The 18,970-nt window shown below is 38.3% G+C and overlaps 2 protein-coding genes across 18 annotated transcripts in view; one reads left to right on the forward strand and one right to left on the reverse strand.

The window, feature by feature from the left end:
- SCML2 (Scm polycomb group protein like 2) overlaps positions 1-18,970 on the forward strand; it is a 94,555-nt gene that overhangs the window by 19,043 nt on the left and 56,542 nt on the right. For 11 of the 16 annotated variants that reach the window (XR_005558552.1, XR_005558551.1, XR_005558550.1 and 8 more), the window contains exons 1-4: positions 8,414-8,722; positions 14,305-14,375; positions 14,842-15,076; positions 15,300-15,388. Coding sequence is in view for 12 of the 16 variants with exons in the window: in XM_039358400.1 (XP_039214334.1) it covers positions 8,452-8,722; positions 14,305-14,375; positions 14,842-15,076; positions 15,300-15,388 (666 nt within the window). In the remaining 4 variants the exon portion in view is untranslated. Of the gene's footprint in view, positions 1-8,413; positions 8,723-14,304; positions 14,376-14,841; positions 15,077-15,299; positions 15,389-18,970 lie in introns of those variants that run through there. The other 5 variants (XM_039358401.1, XM_039358405.1, XM_039358409.1 and 2 more) reach the window with 3 other exon arrangements.
- Positions 1,758-18,970, reverse strand: part of RAI2 (retinoic acid induced 2) — a 129,654-nt gene continuing 112,441 nt past the window's right edge. The window contains exon 2 of one of the 2 annotated variants that reach the window (XR_005558557.1): positions 1,758-8,420. The gene's annotated coding sequence lies outside the window, so the exon portion shown is untranslated. The remainder of the gene's footprint in view (positions 8,421-18,970) is intronic. The other variant, XM_039358411.1, reaches the window with a different exon arrangement.

Raw genomic sequence — 18,970 nt, forward strand, 5'->3', positions numbered from 1 at the left:
CCAATGGCTTCAGTTAGCCACCTAGCACTTGAACGCCAAATCTTGAGCACGGAGTCATACCCGCCAAAAGTAATCTCCATGATCCAAGCATCCCGCTGACCGGCAACCAAGCGCATTTATGACTCCACATGGAGAAATTTCTGCAGTTGGTGCAAGAAGTGAACACTCGATATCTCGGACCTAACAGTTCCAAATGTACTAGAATACTTGCTTGATGGCCTGGACAGGGGCCTAGCACTGAATACCATTTGCAGGCAGGTCATGGCATTATCCACTCTACTCACCTGCGTCAATACACTTCCCCTGGCACAGCACCCCAGGATTTGCACGTTCTTAAAGGGCGCCTCCCATGCAAAACCACCTGTGGTCCACAGGTATCCCTCATGGGAACTACCACGGGTTCTTCAGGCTCTCACCAAGGCACCATTCGAACCCATCAAGTCTTGTACTCTGAGGGCTCTATCTCTCAAGGTTACCTTTCTGGTCGCCATAACCTTGGCCAGATGCATTTCCGAGCTCGCGGCCCTGTCGATCAGGGAGGACCTCTGCACCTTTCATCGGGACCGGGTGGTCCTCTGATTGGACCCAACCTTTATCCCCAAGGTTAACACCCTGTTCCATAGGGCCCAAGAAATCATCCTACCAGACTTCTGTTCCAACCCGTCTCATTCCCTGGAACGACAGTGGCACACACTGGATGTCCGGAGGGCACTACAACATTATATCAGGCGAACGGCACCATTACGCAAATCAGAAGCTCTCTTCATTTCGTTTCATCACACCTGTAGTGGACAGAAGGTGTCTGCCTCAACCATAGGTAGGTAGATCAGACTTTGCATTGCGGAAGCATATCAATCACTTTCTCTATCAACACCAGGACAAATCACAGTGCATTCCACTCACAGCGCTGCGATCTCCGTGGCGTGGGCCACATAGGCCTCTATCAAGGTTTGCAGGGCGGCGACATGGTCTTCGCTCTCCCCTTTCATACAACATTGCAAGATAGACCGTTTTGCCTCCGCGGATGCCTCCTTCGGAAGGAGGGTCCTGCAACAGGTAATCTCTACAAACACAACTTCGTCCTCTTCTGTTTCCCACCCATTGGGACAGTGAGGCTTTGGTATGTCCCATTGGTGGATTCTACGTCTCCGGTGCTGGAGAAGGGGCGTTGTCTTACCTGAACGCCTTTTCTCAGCATGGAGACGTAGAATCCACTCCCACCCTTAAAATCATTAAAAGTCATATTAGGGAACAGGGAGCCATCACGTCGAATTGTAGTCAGCTGCTTCGCCTTCGTCAAGAATGGGGGAGTGGCTACCCCAGGATGGGTGTGACAAGTTGGCTGACCTGGTCTATTGTGCAGGAAGGCAGAGTTAACCCATTGGTGGATTCTACGTCTCCATGCTGAGAAAAGGTGTTCAGGTAATACAACGCCCCTTCTCAGATTACTACTGTAATAGAGCTCTAAATCATTACAGTTGTGGGTTGAGGCATCAATCAGTAAATTTCCCCCAATGGGTGTTTTTTTTTAATTTTTTTTTATTTATAATACAGTTAAAAAGAAACAAACATTGGATTTAACGTGACATTCCAGTATATACATTCTTATCAGATTATTCCACTTTTTACAATCAATTCTTCATCTAAGTTTTATATACAATGCTTATTCTAAAATAACATATATTTCTATCTTAACATTCATCTTTAACCCCAACCGTCCTCTTCAAATTCCTCTAGCGGTAAAATTTATTCCAGGTTTCATAATAAACTGATCCACATTTGTCTTTTAATATCATTGTGAACCTGTCCATTTCTGCACATGCTAATATTTTATGTATTAACTCTTCCTCTGTGGGAATTTCCTTGCTCTTCCATTTTTGCACAAAAGCAAGCCTAGTTGCAGTCAGAATGTGTAGCAGCAGGTAGATTGTTCCCCCAATGGGTATTCTTGAAGTAAATGCTAGAAAACAGCAAAAAAAAAAAAAATACATATTGCAGTCACATGACCGTGAGATGCTGCAAACAGTGATAAATATGTGCTGGTTGCCAAGTACCTGAAATGTGATCATGTGACCATGGTGGCATATGCATGGCTGTTGTTACTTTGAAAATGAATCATAAGTAGCTTTGGGGAGGTCTGTTGTAAGTTGAAGACTACCTGTATATAGACAGATGCCCCTTAGAGTCATACTGACAGAAAACCTAATTTGCCTTCTGCATAAAATGTGTTGGAGTCCATTTGAGCCAGTTTCTTATTCTCTTAATCTTTTTTCTACAAACAGCTATGATCTTAAAAAGTTCTTATATTGCAGTAGATAGCTGTTGGGCTGTGGGCAACTCTATAGATTATATAACTATATTTTCTATAAATTTCCTGTTAGAAATGCTTTATTCACAATGTTCATAAAAGTAACACTCTAAGTAGGGCCTTCACACGATCTCAACATTCAACCTTTTCTAGATATCATGATTTCAGTGCTCAAGCTTGTTTGAATGCCTTCTTTAGCTGAACAGTTCTTTTTGGATTCTTCTGCCATCTGCTCCTACCATGAGGTACATTTGCTATTCCACTATATATTGGAGGCAGAGAGAATGCAAAACAAAATATAAAATCTTATTTTTTCATGCAACTTTACCTCTTTGGGCATCTGCATTCATAAAATCCTCTCATTTTTTTCACTTTAGGCATCCAGTTTAATAGCAATCTAAACATTTCTCCTTGGCTTGGTTAGAAATTAAGAGGAAAGGTAGGAACTATCCCCAGGATCATGCACACATTGGACAAAAGCATTTCCTGCTTAAAAATATGCCACAGATATGGAAGAATCGAATAAGAATGCATAGATTGCATTCAGAGATGAACACTTGAAGAACTACAATTATATTTAAAGCAATTTAACATTTAATCCCATTAAATGTTTTATAAATTAGTTTTTAAATGTATAAGCCTTGCAGTTACAAAAAGTACGGTCGTATCTGTTTCTCGATGTTTTGATTATAATTCTGGTAGTAGTCTCCATTAAAGGTTGCTATTATACAGAATAATACTGTAGCATTTAGGCAAATGGAAATTGAACTTTCTTGATAAATCATTTTTGTGAAAGAATTGCTTTAAAATCTGAATATTGATAAAATTGTAGGTAATAAAGCGTATTAGAGAAGATACCATTCTGTCAAATAAAATAGGAAATTTGTTCTGGGAATGTGTTTAGGTACTATATATGCAAGTATTACACACACACATACAGCTTACAATTTTATTAAAATTGGTACTGTTAATATACAGGTAGTCCTTGAGTTATGACAGCAAATAGGACCAGAATTTTCATCACTAAGTGACACAGTCGTAAACAAAACTGCATTTCTTAGAGAGAAATTCCTGCAATTCCTGGTGTGCCATCATTAAGTGAGGGAGGCATGGCACAAGTACAAGGCTTGGGGAGGGTGTACGAGGATGCTGCTGCCTGTGGAAGGAGCACACTGAAGCTCAGGAACAGTATGTTAGCTCAACAGGACTTGGGGTGGATATTGCCAAGTGGGAGAAGGTAAATGAGTGGCTGAGGAGGTATGGCATGAGTATTATGTGGCTTGGAGTATGCACAATTAATGAGGAAGGAGAATGTGCAAGGGAGCGGCTGCCAGTTGGAAATGTGCAGATATCCAGGGAGGTGCAGTGCGAGCAGTTTGGGAAGGTATATAGGTGGCTGATGTGGTATGAGTGCCGAGGGGCTAGGTGAGGTGCATGGGTGGAGGAGACTTATCAGAGCAATTTGTGACCTCTGCTGTTTTCCCATTGACTTTACTAATCGGAAGCTGGTGGGGAAGCTAAAAATTGCAGTCATGACTGCAGGCCAGTGCAACAATCATAAGTATGAGCTGATTGCCAAGCACCTAGATTGCAATCATGTGACCACTTGGGTGCTGTGACAGCTGGAACTTTGAGGATCAGTCATAACTACCACTCATTCAGTGTCATCATAACTTTGAATGATTGGTTGTAACCCAAGGACTACCTGTATTGCAGAATGAGATGTATTTTCTTTCCTGATTCTCAAAAAAAAAAAAAAATGAAATTATAAAACATAGTGTTTGTTCTCATACAATTTGCTTACCCTTGAGTAAATCTATGAGGTGAATTTGCATAGTATACAGTTGTGTTATTTGTGGTTCATTCATGCTTAGAAACAATAGAAAAGTTGGATACAAAAGTTGCAATAAAGCCTAATAAGTCAATGCTTCAACAAGTTATTGTTGAATAACCAGTGAAACCTTAAATTACTTTGGAAGAACTTCAGCTTCTTGCTAAGAAACTTCCTATTATTCCGTGGTATCTAACTTTGGTATAATTGCCAAGAAAGTTATACCAGGAGTCAAGGTCAGCTTGAAGGAGACCTAGCCATTGGAAACACAAGATGGCAGCATAGTATTATTAGCTTATGTGTAGCAATTAATGGCGTGAAATACATAGAAGTTGGCCATTTTGCACAGCTACATGATAGCTCACTGTACATAGACTATTAGCAAAACCAATAATTTATTACTGGGCAATATATAAAATACTTTGGTTTGCATTCACTATGAACATTTATCTGAACATCTTTTTCTATTTGGCTGCCTTGCTACTGTTAGAAAAGTAAATGCAAAGGACTTCCGGTGAAAAGATGACCAACTGACTACAAGGCAGGGAGGGATCCCTGAAGAATTTTTTCTCGGGCAGTAGTTTTTTTCAACTACCAACAGAAGGAACCGACATTCCTTTAGTTTATATGACTCTCCTGAGTTAGGGAAAGTCCTAGAATTATCCCTCAAGATCTTCCGATACAGTAAAGGTCTGAAAGTAGCTTCAGGAGCTGTGCTTCGAAGCAGCCTGTGTGCCGAATCTTTATTAGGCTAAAAGAAGCTCTCTTTAGTCACAGCCTGTTACTCCTTTTTGAAGATCTGCACCATTTTAGGGGTTTATTCAGTGTTAAACAACAAGGAAGAAGGCTGCTAAGGCAAGCCAAATATAAGGAAGTGTGGAGTATCTTTAAAAAAAAAAGTTGACGGAGAAATGTAAGGGTAGAAAGTTTATTATTTTTAGTAATTTGTAGTTTGGTCTACTTTGTTGTGGGTGACTAAAACTTTCTGATTTTTATGATTCCTGATTAGCCAGCAATTCTTAAGTGATTTACAAAAAAGTTACTCATTGACTCGAACCAGTGCAAACTGGCTAAATCCCACCACCGCTTATAACTACTTGACAAAAATTCGAGAGAAGAAAAAGACTTTACTCCATAAAGTCAAGTTAGAAGGAGTGACTTAAACTTAATGAATCAATTTGGAATTAGGATGGATTTTTATCAGTTTGATATTTGTAACTGAAAGAAAGTCTTAATCTAAAGTTTGAAAATGTATTTTTCCTTTATATATAATGCTTAATTCCTAAAGTTTGTAAAATATTATTGAAAGTGTACTTGAGAGTATTTGTGTTAAGAGAAAATTAAAGAGAAAGTTGTATTAGTTTAAAGGAAAGTTGAAATTTTTAGAAAGGATGTATACAAGAAGAAAAATTATTCTATGAGGGTAACTTGGAGGGAGTGACCTAAATTTAATAGTGAACTTTAAAGTATGCATGTTAAGAGGAAGTTAAAAAAAGATGTATTAGAAAGTTTTGATTTCAGAAATATTTTTAAAGAAAAGTTTAGTGTTTTAAAATGGATGAAAAAATATTTTTCCCTTTAAAGAATCTGAAAGAATACAGTGAATTCTTATTTTAAATAGTGATACTTTATAAAGATTATTAAGTGCAAATAGAAATACCCATTATTTCCACAGCAAGAAAGATAAAGCAGAAATGATTAAATTGATTGTTTTATTCAAAGAGGAGAATTTATTTAATTATGTTTTTTATTTGGATATCACTTCTGGATTTTGTGCTTGTGATGAAAAAAAAATAAAACTTCGAGTTTGGTTTTGCCGATTAGATAGATTTGTTGTTATAGAAATGGCTAATTACTATAAGGTCCCTGGCCCTTACTTAAATTTGAGATACCATTAAAAGTCTAATCAGGCAACTCAAAAGGAGGCTTCTTAAGGAAACTGTGCTTTAATTGATCAAAACATCTGGGTGGCAAACAATCTGGAATGCTGGCGGAGTTATGTTCAGAAGTGCCACACCTTAGAAAGTTAGTAGCATTGTTTATAAACTTCAGTAGCCAATGAAAACCAGACAAGAGAGCCATTACATCATAAGGAAGACATTACTCATTCCTGTACACTCCCTTATTCCCTCCTTCAGTACATCCCATCCATGTACATGTTTCTCATGCTTGCATGAAATTTGTCCCTGATGCAAACACTGATTACAAAAGCGAGATAGCAATAGTTAGGCTAAACAATTTCTTTTTGTTCCAGTTACAGAACCCTTCATTTATCCCTTTTTAATTTTGTAACAGAATGCTTTCTGTACTTGGTGACCAATGATGTATATTCCTTTGTTATTGTGGTGATAGTCAGGAGCTTGGCTGGCTTATGGGGTTTATCATTACTTACAGAGGATGCTATGATCGTCATCCCTGAGATGGTAGAAGTAACTGTTCTTTGGATAACAGGAATCAAACATGGCAAAACCAGACCTCCAAAAGCTAACACAACCAGAAAAATTTCCATTTGCCAATCACCAAAGAACTCTCCAAACCAGCTTGTGTCCATGGCAGCTGTCCAGGTTTCTGAAGAAGCTGGGTGTATTTCCTCCACAAGCAGGCAGCAGCGTGTAAAAGGAAAGCCACACCACCTTGTTTTCACAAAACTTTCTTTTGTAGTGTTATTTTAACCAATCCGTTTTCTTTATCTCTCTGAACATGTGCTTCTTGCTTCGGGCTAATGGAGGTTCCTGCGCAAGCGTAGTATAGAAAAGCAAAAAAGCATCATGTTATTCTAAATGCCCTTCATTTGTAATTATTTCTAATACAGTTTGCAATCTAATAATTCTTTTAAACAAAAGTCTTACAACCATATATTCCATCTTCTGCCCAAGTAACAGGTTCGTCTGGAGTGGTCAAGGTGAGGATTGCATCTGTTAGATTGGTCCATAAGGTAGACAATTGGGGAATGTTTGCCAGGGGATTTGGGGGTTGGGCCAAATCGGTAGTAATCCACCAAAAGGATGCTGAGGTGCTCACCTACAAGAGATGTTCACACCTAAGGCTTTACCAAAACATTGGTTGTTTTTTAAAAAAAAAAAAAATAACAGAGGTTTCCCACTATGGAAGTGGTCAGAGTGCACACATTGGGTCTATTGGTGGCTTTTCAAGTGAGATTTTGACTAGTCAGGGGAGTAAGATTTATTTCACATGCTTCCCAAGGCTATTGTTCACCCATGTTAGTACCCACACACAGATGTAAAACAATTAGTCACATTTAGAGATGAAGCATTTCTTCCACCAGATCAATAAAAAGGTTCTTTGCTACTGAGGGGATCTCAATTGTGATTTTCAGTTGATCATAAAAAGAATGAAAAATTCTAAAATATTTCTGGGATTGTGGTATAATAGTGTCAACTTGAAGCCATATTTGTGTCCGGTTCTATCGATAGCTAGTCCAAATGATGCTGAGAAATCTGCTGGTCTGGTTATCTTGAAGCACACCAGGTTGCAGGAATCAGCGTTGCACTGGGAAGTGCTGGCTCTTTTAATCACATTGAATTTTCTTTGATTGTGCCAGGTTGGGTAAAATGTATAAACTTATTTTGCATGAAATAAGTAGGCCTGTTTCCACCCCATCGCTCCACACTTAGTCCATTTAGCATGATTACAGTCAATAGCTTTACATGCATCAAAGAAGACGCTGGCACTATCCATAAGTCTTGTGTTATTCTTTCCAAAAGGTATTATCTGTGCATCCCGCCATATGTCCAGATTCGAAATTGTTGGTAGGGCTTTACTGTATTGACAGGAGCATAACAAGTGACCCTATCCCCCAGTTTGCAAGTGGAATATGTAGTCTTGTTATAAACACAACTTCCTTTTGTTCCTTTAATTATTGGGCCCATGGTCTGAAGAAGGTGTGGGGGAAACAGCAGCAACAACTGTTACATAAGAAAAATGTAGCAATATACAGTCCAGATACCAGAAACACGATTTCCAGGTTAGTCCAATCCACTGAAGTTTTCCTCCTAGTTAGATGGAAACAGTTCAACAGGCAAGGCAGGTCAAAGTTAGGCCGTCCAGCTACTGGGCTTGTCATTGGAGAGGGGAAGATGGAACTTTTCGTGGCCCTGCCTTGATTCCTTCCACTTCTCATTGCAATTGAGGTGCTCAGGAGGACTTGACAGGGATGGAACCACTAGGATTGGAACTTTTAGGTGACAGTTCTTTCACCTGAACCCATTCTCCAGGAACAATGATGGTCAGAGACAGATGGTAGGACAGCCTGGGCCTGTACTGAGATAGAAGACAAAACCTGTGCCAGATTATGCAAATACTGAGTAACTTTCTTCTTTTCTTCATTGACATTCTTGAACCTTCGTGCAATTCCCATACATCATTTCAAAGCAAGTTTTCCAGAGCTGAGGCCTGTATTGAAATGGCCTCACCACTAGATGTCACAACCTGTCCAGCCACTATGTACCATCCACAACATAAGCTTTCAAAAAACAACAACCTAAACACATTCTTTAACTCCTCCTTCTCAAACATTCACTTCCTTCTGTATGCCATTTCTGCTGCTTCTGCACCAACTTCACGTGAGTTAACTCTTTCCCTTTTTACTATTAATCTTCTTTCTTTCCAAATTTTTGAAAAGTAACCACATTTTTGTCTCTTCCTCATGAACAACCTCAGAGCCTGACTCAGAGCCCACAGGCTTGAGCTAACCAAAGGCAGGGAGAGCCTCCCCCCAGCCTCCACCAACATTCTCTTCTCCACTTCTGACACCACACATCCATTATGCCCTCCCTTCAGCTATTTTGCTAGATCCATCTGTAAACAAATCAGCCAAAACGTTGTCTACAATTCTATCACTTCATATTCTAATCAGACTAGTTCATTGAGCTCAAGAACTGGGCAGGGTTCAAATCAACTGGTTTCTTTCTCCCAACCCAGTTCTGAGCTAACACATCTTTCGCTATTCCAGAATCAACATTCATAAAGAGATAAAAAGGCTTCTCTAAGTTGGGGAGGTTCAAAAGAGGTGCTCCCAATAAAATAAACAGCAACTTCACAAGAAAAAAAAAAGCTTAATGAGGTATTTTGAGTTAATGTACTGAAAATATATGTGTATGCAAAGACTGAAAGTAGAGCATCAAATTTTTAAAAACATTTACAAATCTAAGCAAAACACTTCGGAATCATTTCCTTTGGTTGATGAGTGTATTTAGAGTTAACTAACATTTTAAACCTGAAACGACTTTCAGTATGTTCCAATGCCAAATTTTTCTCTGAGTTCTTATCTGGTTACAAGTAACATTATGTCTTGCCTGAATAAGATTTCTTTTTGTTCTGTGTTCCTGAGCAAAGTTACAAGCCAAAACCTGCAAGAACAGATCTCAGATTTCACTTTCCCACTCCTTCCCTCCTTCTTTGAGGCCATAGTTAAGCAGAGAAAAAAAAAAGTTTTAAAATAATCAACCCCCCCTTCTTCCTTTTTCCGTCTCTCTCTTCCAAAGGGAAAAAAATGTAGCAAGCTGGTAATGAAGAAGGCTGAACAATTTTTTTAAAAAAACTGCACAGGGATCTTGGCCCCTTTTGAATTTCTCTCATTCTCATGCAAACACGTTTTATTTAGTCCACAACAACAACAACAAAATCTGCAATTTACTGTTTCTTTCAGAGCCTGGGGTGTGGGATTCACACACACACACACACACACACACGTACACACGTACACACGCACACACAGAGAGAGGCATTTGCACATTCAGCATACTCATACGTTCACTTCCATTCAAACTGCTTGCATAAACAATTTCATATATAGATATTTCATTTCATACTTTTTCCAGGCAAACCATTTATTTTTAAATAAGGTCTTTTTGTTTGTTGTTATCAGAAGGTTTTCTCCTTCTTTCTAGTCTTGGAAATAACACAAAACAACACAGACATACACACATACACAAATACCATTAAGATAACATTTCCGGGCTTGTTGCTTGTCCTCCAAGAAGTGAGAAAAATCAAGATGTGATTTTTGAGGGCTCTTAACTACCTCTTACCTTTCTTACCATTCCAAGTCCAAGATTAATGTTCTAGATGGCCAAATATTTAAGAAACACATCAATTTGGGGTTTGAGGCCAAAGCACGCCTCTCTTTTTAACTTTTCTCTAAAAAGGAGGGGAACATTTATGGTTGCTTCCAGTTTTCCCCAGCAAATTCAAATGACAGTGGGGAAGGGCCAAAAGGAATGTTGAATTTGGGGCCCTTTGCTGGTGAGAAGGGGGAGGGGAAAACTGCAGAGACCAGCCTTCTCTCTTTATGTCCGATAACATGAATGGTTTCTAAGGACAGTAAATGGCACCAGTGTCTAACAGAAAGGAATTGAATGTACATCCAAAGAGCCAGATTAGAGAGGAAAAAAAACTTGCATTCAGTTCTTTGAATTTTTCTTTCCTTTTCTTCTGTGGCTGAAGTTAGCCAAATGGAGGTGTACAAAATTTTGCAACATTGCATTCTTGAAGATTATTTCACTGCCACAATTTCAGTGCTTTCCAATGGACTAACACGCAGCCTATTGGAAACATGGCCCCTCCTTTTCCCTTAAACACCAGTTCATTTTCTCAGTGCAAATGAATGACTCCCTAGAGATTTCTCGATATTTTTTCTTCGATATAGGGGCTGGCCATGCCCTCTTATGTGGGGATACCCTAACAGGTGGTTTCCTTAACAGTCATTCGTCTCTATCACATTGCAGGCAACTAACCTGCCTTTCAGGCATCTCTCTCTCTCTCTCTCTCTCTCTCCCTCCCTCCCTCCCTCCCTCCCTCCCTCTCTCTCTCTCTCTCTCTCTCACCCTTCTCCTCATTCCAGAATAATTGTTTCTACCTTCCAAATTCTGCCTTCCATGTCCCTGTTCGGGCGCCAGAAATGTAAGGTCCCCGGTCCTTACTTAAATTTGAGATACCATTAAAAGTCTAATCAGGCAACTCAAAAGGCGGCTTCTTGAAGAAACAGTGCTTTAATTGATCAAATAAAACAGCTGGGTGGCAAACTATCTGGAATGCTGACAGAGTTACATCCAGAAGTACCACATCTCAGAAAGTTAGTAGCATTGCTTTATAAACTTTGTTAACCAATGAAAATCAGACAAGAGAGCCATTACATCATCAGGAAGACATCACTCACTCCTGTACACTCCCTTATTCCCTCCTTCAGTACATCCCATCCATGTACATGTTTCCCATGCTTGCATGAAATTTGTCCCTGATTCAAACGCTGATTGCAAAAACAAGATAGCAATAGTTAGGCCAAACAATTTCTTTTTGTTCCAGTTACAGAACCCTTCATTACATAATAAAGTGTAAATGTAAAAAGTGGAGGCTGGAATGTTCTTATCTTGTACCATGCTAAAAACAGTTGGAAGTCAGTGCTTTTTTTCTTTCTTCCCTTGTACCTCATATTTTCTTTCCCCCTCTCTTTTTTCTTCTCTTAATTTCCTATTTTTGTTTTTCTTTGTATTTTATATATATTGATAAAATAATAAAAGTCAAGTGGGGAAAAAAAAGAAAAATAATAAAAAAGGTAGGTGCAAAGGAATAAAGCAAGTCTCTGTAAAGATTAAATTCACTGAGAGGTGTCAGTATCTTGAAAAATATGTAGCATATTACTTATTCTCATGCTGTAGCTTTTACTTAGATTATATGATTGGCTCGACAGATGGTCTATACTGCCATCTGTATATATTGCAATTGCTTGCAGCTGGGAAACAGAACAGTTTTATGGTCATCACCAGTGCAGACTGCAGACATTTGCAATAATTTGGCTCTAATCTGTTGGATGAAGATTTATTGGCCAAGAATTTGAAGTCTAAATATATTTTACCTTCTATCACCTTCTTTGCTGCTCAAAGCCTTTCATACACTATATGCCATTTTGGATTGTGGTTTTTCATATTTGTTAAAAAAAATTCAGAAGCCATTGGTAGTGATATATGCATGTCTACAGAGTAAAAATGCCTTGTGCTTACTGAACTGAAAAAAAAGCTACCTTAAATCTCATGTAGATTATTGCCAGGTTTTGGTGGATTTAGGACAGCCTTTCCTGAGCTGGTGTCCTCAAGTAGCATTAGAATTATTCTGTTCAAAGTTCCAATCAGCTTTCTGCTTCAGTGACTCTCCAAAATTCTAGATTATTTTGCTGTAGTTCCATTTCATCTGAAGAATCTGTCTTAGTTGAGTGATCTTAACAAACAGTAGACAATTGGAGTGCAACCTTCTGGATATCCTGGTTACCTTGGCAATATAGATTATTCTGATTCTGTGGAGTCTTCAGTGTTCTCTGAGCTTGGTTGCTTGCATGTTTTATTACCTGACTAGATAACATCATAAGTGTATTCCACAGTTCAATCCTGAGTTATATATACACTTTCATCTATATTGATTCTATATAGATAGCATATTGTAAACTGCTTATCAAATCCCTGTGATAGAGAATATGGATTAACCTCCGCTTGCTTTACAAGTAAAGATTAAATGAGTTGAGATGCAAGATGTGTGAAGGAAATCCGCAAATATTTTATATGGGTCCTTTATTGTTCGATTGTTTAAACATGTTTTAATAGTCGTAGCAACCTTGTTCTTGAATTAATATAGATAGCAGAGGAATGTTACATATTATATGTTGCTTCCAATACCTTTATTGACTTGTAAATTGGTTTGTGAGGTATAACTGCATTGAATAAATCTTCATCTAGATAAATCTTGTAAATTTGTCTTTTTCTGCAGAATGCTCTCACCTCCACATTTTATTACTTTATAATATCTGAGCTGTTGCCCTAGGTTAACTCATTGCTGTATAAACAGTGTTTCTTTTTATTTCTGTATAAATATTCCTCCAGTACATGAAGTATTAAAACATCATATATTAAATAATGAATGCTAAAAAGACAAATGTAAATTTAGACTAGATCTATTCATGTATAGGTAGTTCTCAGCTTATAACCATAGTTGAGCCTGGAATTATGGTTGTACGTTATCCTGGTTGTTAAGTGGGTCACCATTTGACTGCCCGAAAAAATGCCCACTGTAGATAGTGTATTCTCTTAACTACTGCCTGGTTATTAAGAGAATGTGGCAGTAGTTAAGAGAATACACTATCTACAGTGGGCATTTTTTTTCTGGAACCAGAAGGAAACATCGGTTTCACATGACTGCAAACATCTGTAAATGTGGGCCTATTGTTGAGTGCCCAGAATGCAATCATGGGACCATGGGGGGGGGGAAGGGGAGTCAACAGAACTTCAAATCTGGGTCATAAGTAGTCCTGAGAAGGTCCATCGTAACTTCAAACTATTCCTAAGCAACTGGTCGTAAAGTCAGGACTACCTGTACAATTTCCAAATAATCAGAAATTACTAATTCCACTACATGCTGCTTTGGTCAGACTACATCTTGATTACTGTATGTCCAATTCCAGGCATCATATTTTAAGAAGTGTTCAGAGAATGGCAGTGAGGATGATCATTGAACGAAAAAAAATTAAGTCTTTTGAGGACAGATTAAAGTGTTTTGAAAGGTTTAATGTTTAGAAGAGAAGACAGGGAATATACAAGCACTCCTCAAATACTTGAATGTCCTGTACTTCAGGACAAAGAAAAACATTACAGTTTATATTGCAGTTGAATATTTGGAAACCTTCCAAACAGTAAGAATAGTGATAGTAGAACCAGTTATCAGGGTGATGGTGAGTTCACCTTAGCTGGATATAGATATTAAGGGGAAAGGCTTGGCAACCATCTGTCTTGCATGCTTTAATCCAAATTCCCACTTTTAGCACTTTCCTATATTTAAAAGGTCACATTCAGTGTATTGTTTCTTTGAGATGGAATCTTATGGGAAAAAGCTGACTACACTAACATTCAAGTAATTCCAGTTAATTAATTTGATAATTTATGTGCTACAATATAGCAATTAAATTCAAGTCCAGATTAAAAAGATAATTTAAAAATGCATTTTTCACAATTGTTATAATTATTTTTTAACATGTTTGGGAAAAAAATATTCTTAATTTTTGTAAATTCCTTAAGATTTTATTTATATTCCTATAGCCTGAAGTATATTTATGTAGTATTTATATTGCTGTTTGAAAGTTTAAATTTTTCCATTTTTTTCATAGAATATTTTAAGTGGGACAACTACTTGAAAGAAACTGGGTCTGTAGCTGCTCCTTCACAGTGTTTCAGACAGGTGATAATTTAAAATATTAAGAGCCACTCCTAAAATTAATGTGTTTGTTAACTATTGAACTGCTTTACTTATAAGTGTAGTATTTAATGTAGTATGCACTTAATGTGGTACATGGTGTATTCATGTTAGTAAGAATTATTAATATAAGAAGCTTTACTGTTGGACTTATAGCCTCTTCATGTGGTTGAAAATAACAATCACCATTTTTGATGTCTCTAATCAAAACACAAAGTACTACTAAATGCTTGTTGCACAGAGAAGAATATCATGAAATTTAGATTGCATGTGTTGATTTGTTATTGAAATGTAAAATGACGCATTTGTATAATATCAAACTGGTGCATGTGCAAAAATGCTCATTAAATTCCACATACTGCTTTATCTATATATATATTACTATTTAGAAAACTAAGCCAATAGATTGTTAAACTATACTGCAAACCTTTTGTTATCTTTCCTTTTGTAGTCTAAGATTCCCCCTAGCAATGATTTCAAAGTGGGTATGAAGTTGGAAGCTCATGACCCCCGGAATGTTACCTCTGTGTGTATAGCTACAGTTATTGGAATCTCAGGTACTAGATTAAGGCTGCGTCTTGATGGAAGTGATAACAAAAATGATTTCTGGAGGCTAGTGGATTCCTCTGATATACAGCAAATTGGAACGTGTGAAAAGAAAGGAGGAATGCTTCAGCCTCCTTTGGGTAAGAAAACATAATTCAACAGTTTGATTTACAGGGATCATTTTTGGAAATAGCAAACAATGAAATAGTCATAAATCAAGAGGAAAAAGAATGGATATAATGTTATAGATTGTATTTGGAGTGCTTTGCACCGGTGATGGGTCAACCGTGCTTTGCTTCCATCCCATCTCCATTTTGCTTTTTGTCTTAAATCATATCCATTATGTATTTATTGTCACATTAGGGTTCCAGATGAATGCATCCTCTTGGCCAATGTTCCTCCTAAGAACCCTAAATGGAGCTGAAATGGCACCTGCTATATTTTTTAAGAAGGTAAGAAGCTTGGTTGCTGAGAAGTCCCCTGTGTTCTGTTGTCTACTATAGCATAGAAATCCCAAATTATGATTCCAATCATTGGCAAGTGCCATATAAACTATAAAGGAAACTTGACTTACGTTACATAAAACAAATTCAAGATAAAATTTCATTTATGGTCTGAGTTTATGTCATTTGAGAGGCATTTTACAAATCAGAAGTAACATATTAAATTGTCAGAGCCCCTCAATTATAATTGCCTTTAACCCTTCCCTTTTTTCCCTTTCTTGCTTTTACCTATTTATTTTCGGGGCTTGCCATACTATTGGGGGGAGGGTGCTTGCAGGGGAATTGTTGTTTGCTTTGCTCTGCTCTGTATGAGATGCCCTCCCTCTGGGCAAGAGGAATGCGACCTGAAAACATCTGCCTTATCTCCAGACAACGGAGCCTGAATCGTTGGGAAACAAAACCAAGAAAGACCTTGAGAAGCCCACTGAATCTCCAGCTTCTCATAACACGGTGGCACCTGTAGATTGGCTGGATTTTAATAGACGGTTGGACACTGGGGGGAGGAGTTGTAAATTGCCTTTTTGATGTAATCCTTTACATGCCAAATCTCAGACCTTGCTTTGATCTCTTGCCATCACTAACTCTCAATAAAAAGTTCCTTTTGAGACAATGCCTGTTTCAAGAGTTCTGTTTTCTTGGAAGATCTGGTTGAGGCAAATCCTTACATAAATATGTCAGTTCCTATATAAAATCCAACTTAATAAAATAAGAGTGAGAGTGAAAAAACAAAAGATTGCTTTGAAAATATATATATTATATATATATATATATATATATATATATATATATATATATATATATATATATATATATATGTAGGTCTTTGTTCTCGGGTTTTCTCCCGCGTAAAATTGGAAGTGTCTTGGCGACGTTTCGACGAAGTCCCATTCGTCATCTTCAGGCTGGTGTTTTCAGCTTCGTGCTTTGAGCAGCAATGTGTGGTCTTAGCTGTTTCTTCCTTTTAACTGCCAGTGGGGGTATGAACTGATTGGGTGGGAGCTTGGCTGTGTTCTGATTGGGTGGAGGTGTGTTCTGAATGGTTAGGGGCTTGGCTGTGCTCTGATTGGCTGGGGGAGTGTTCTGTTTGGTTGTGCTCAGGTTAGTCTGAGTTGCAGAGGGGTTTAAGATTTTGGGCTGCCTTGCTATTTTTTGGCTTCGCGTTCGTGGTCGTGCCTCCTCTTCATGGAGGGTGTCAGTTTGCTTCATGTATGGATTGGAGGGGTTTAAAGTGGCTAATGATGCAGCTGTGGTCTGGCTTCTGGTTTGTGGTCGTGCCTCATCATCGGTGTGGCTTTGGGTTTGTTTTTTTGCGTGGATGTGTGGTGGTGACATCCTGTGTGGTTTTTGTGAGTGTGGGTCTGGTATCATTTTTTGTGTTAGGGAGTCGTTTGTCAATAAGGGCGGGTTTCCAAATGGCTGGTAGGCGGGAGGTATCATCTCGCTTGTTCATGCTGTGTGGGCGTTTTTCTATCTCGATGGCTTCTCTGATTATTCTGTTATTAAAATGTTCACTTTTGGCAATGGTTCTGGTATTTTTAAAGTCAATTTCATGTCCTGTGGCTTTAAGGTGTTGGACCAGGAAGATGTTGGTTCCTCTTTTTTGACTGAGTTCTTGGTCCAACACCTTAAAGCCACAGGACATGAAATTGACTTTAAAAATACCAGAACCATTGCCAAAAGTGAACATTTTAATAACAGAATAATCAGAGAAGCCATCGAGATAGAAAAACGCCCACACAGCATGAACAAGTGAGATGATACCTCCCGCCTACCAGCCATTTGGAAACCCGCCCTTATTGACAAACGACTCCCTAACACAAAAAATGATACCAGACCTACACTCACAAAAACCACACAGGATGTCACCACCACACATCCACGCAAAAAACAAACCCAAAGCCACACCGATGATGAGGCACGACCACAAACCAGAAGCCAGACCACAGCTGCATCATTAGCCACTTTAAACCCCTCCAATCCATACATGAAGCAAACTGACACCCTCCATGAAGAGGAGCACGACCACGAACGCGAAGCCAAAAAATAGCAAGGCAGCCCAAAATCTCAAACCCCTCTGCAACTCAGACTAACCTGAGCACAACCAAACAGAACACTCCCCCAGCCAATCAGAGCACAGCCAAGCCCCTAACCATTCAGAACACACCTCCACCCAATCAGAACACAGCCAAGCTCCCACCCAATCAGTTCATACCCCCACTGGCAGTTAAAAGGAAGAAACAGCTAAGACCACACATTGCTGCTCAAAGCACGAAGCTGAAAACACCAGCCTGAAGATGACGAATGGGACTTCGTCGAAACGTCGCCAAGACACTTCCAATTTTACGCGGGAGAAAACCCGAACAACCAAAGACCTACATACAAATACCCGCGAGTTAAGCAGGCTTAAGTCGCAACTGCGAAACATTACAAATCCAAATTTCTTTTTCTGACAAAGAATTAAATTGGGAGACTAAGATGGCCATTTCGAGCTCATTTTGCTCTCTCTCTCTCTATATATATTTTTGCTCCTCGAAGCACGAAGCTGAAAACACCAGCCTGAAGATGACGAATGGGACTTCATCGAAACGTCGCCAAGACACTTCCAATTTTACGCGGGAGAAAACCTGAATAACCAAAGACCTACATACAAACACCCGCGAAAACCTCAGAAAACAAATACACACACACACACACACACAATTTATACTTTAATTGCTCTTTAAAATATTAAATACGTGTTCATTGTACATACAGTTCTGTCTAGAAATATTTTTCTTAATAAATTCATTTCAAATGAGTAAGAAATGATTTCCAAACTGCCCTTCAGTAGTTTATTAATTTTAAAAATATAATTTATTTCTTATGTAGTCAATTTGTATCTTGTTCCAAAGTCAAGGATATTCAGTCAGACTGAATAAAATATTGCTGTATTAATGAGATTTTTTTATCTTTTATATAAGAAGCAAAACAAATCTTGTAAGTGGAAGGAGTGTTCTGCGCCAAGGAATGGCAAATGGAACAGTAGTCAATGTAAGCTTTCAGATTTCTGGGAATTAAGGTATTGGGACTGCTCAGTATTCTCACATTATCCAGAAAAAGCAATGCATCAAAAGTACTGAGTATAACTAGTATACAGGGTAGAAGAAATAAAAGGTCAAATGGGCAGTTATCAGAAAATGAATGAATTAAGGTACAAATTATCAAATTATTATCAAATAATGCTTCCAAATTATCAATGGTAAAACTAATGGTATCAACATTGTCAATGTTATTTATGTTACCTTCAGTGTGTAAAATTAGGCATCTATAGATGCCTAATTAGGAAATCTATAGATGCCAAAATGAGACATAAATGTATGAAATGCTTAATATTTCACACGTCCTAGGTACCCTATGCAATGCCAAAAGAAAAACTGGCAAAATATAAAGTACTCCTGCTAAAAATACCATTCTAGCCTTCCTTGTTGCAATATGTAGTTTAATACTTGTCTTTTTCTCTTGTTTATTTTCAGTAAGAAAGTCCTGTACTTT

The sequence above is a fragment of the Crotalus tigris genome, unplaced genomic scaffold (genome assembly GCF_016545835.1).
Source record: "Crotalus tigris isolate CLP2741 ecotype Arizona unplaced genomic scaffold, ASM1654583v1 scf7180000019016.1132606, whole genome shotgun sequence".
NCBI lineage: Eukaryota > Metazoa > Chordata > Lepidosauria > Squamata > Viperidae > Crotalus > Crotalus tigris.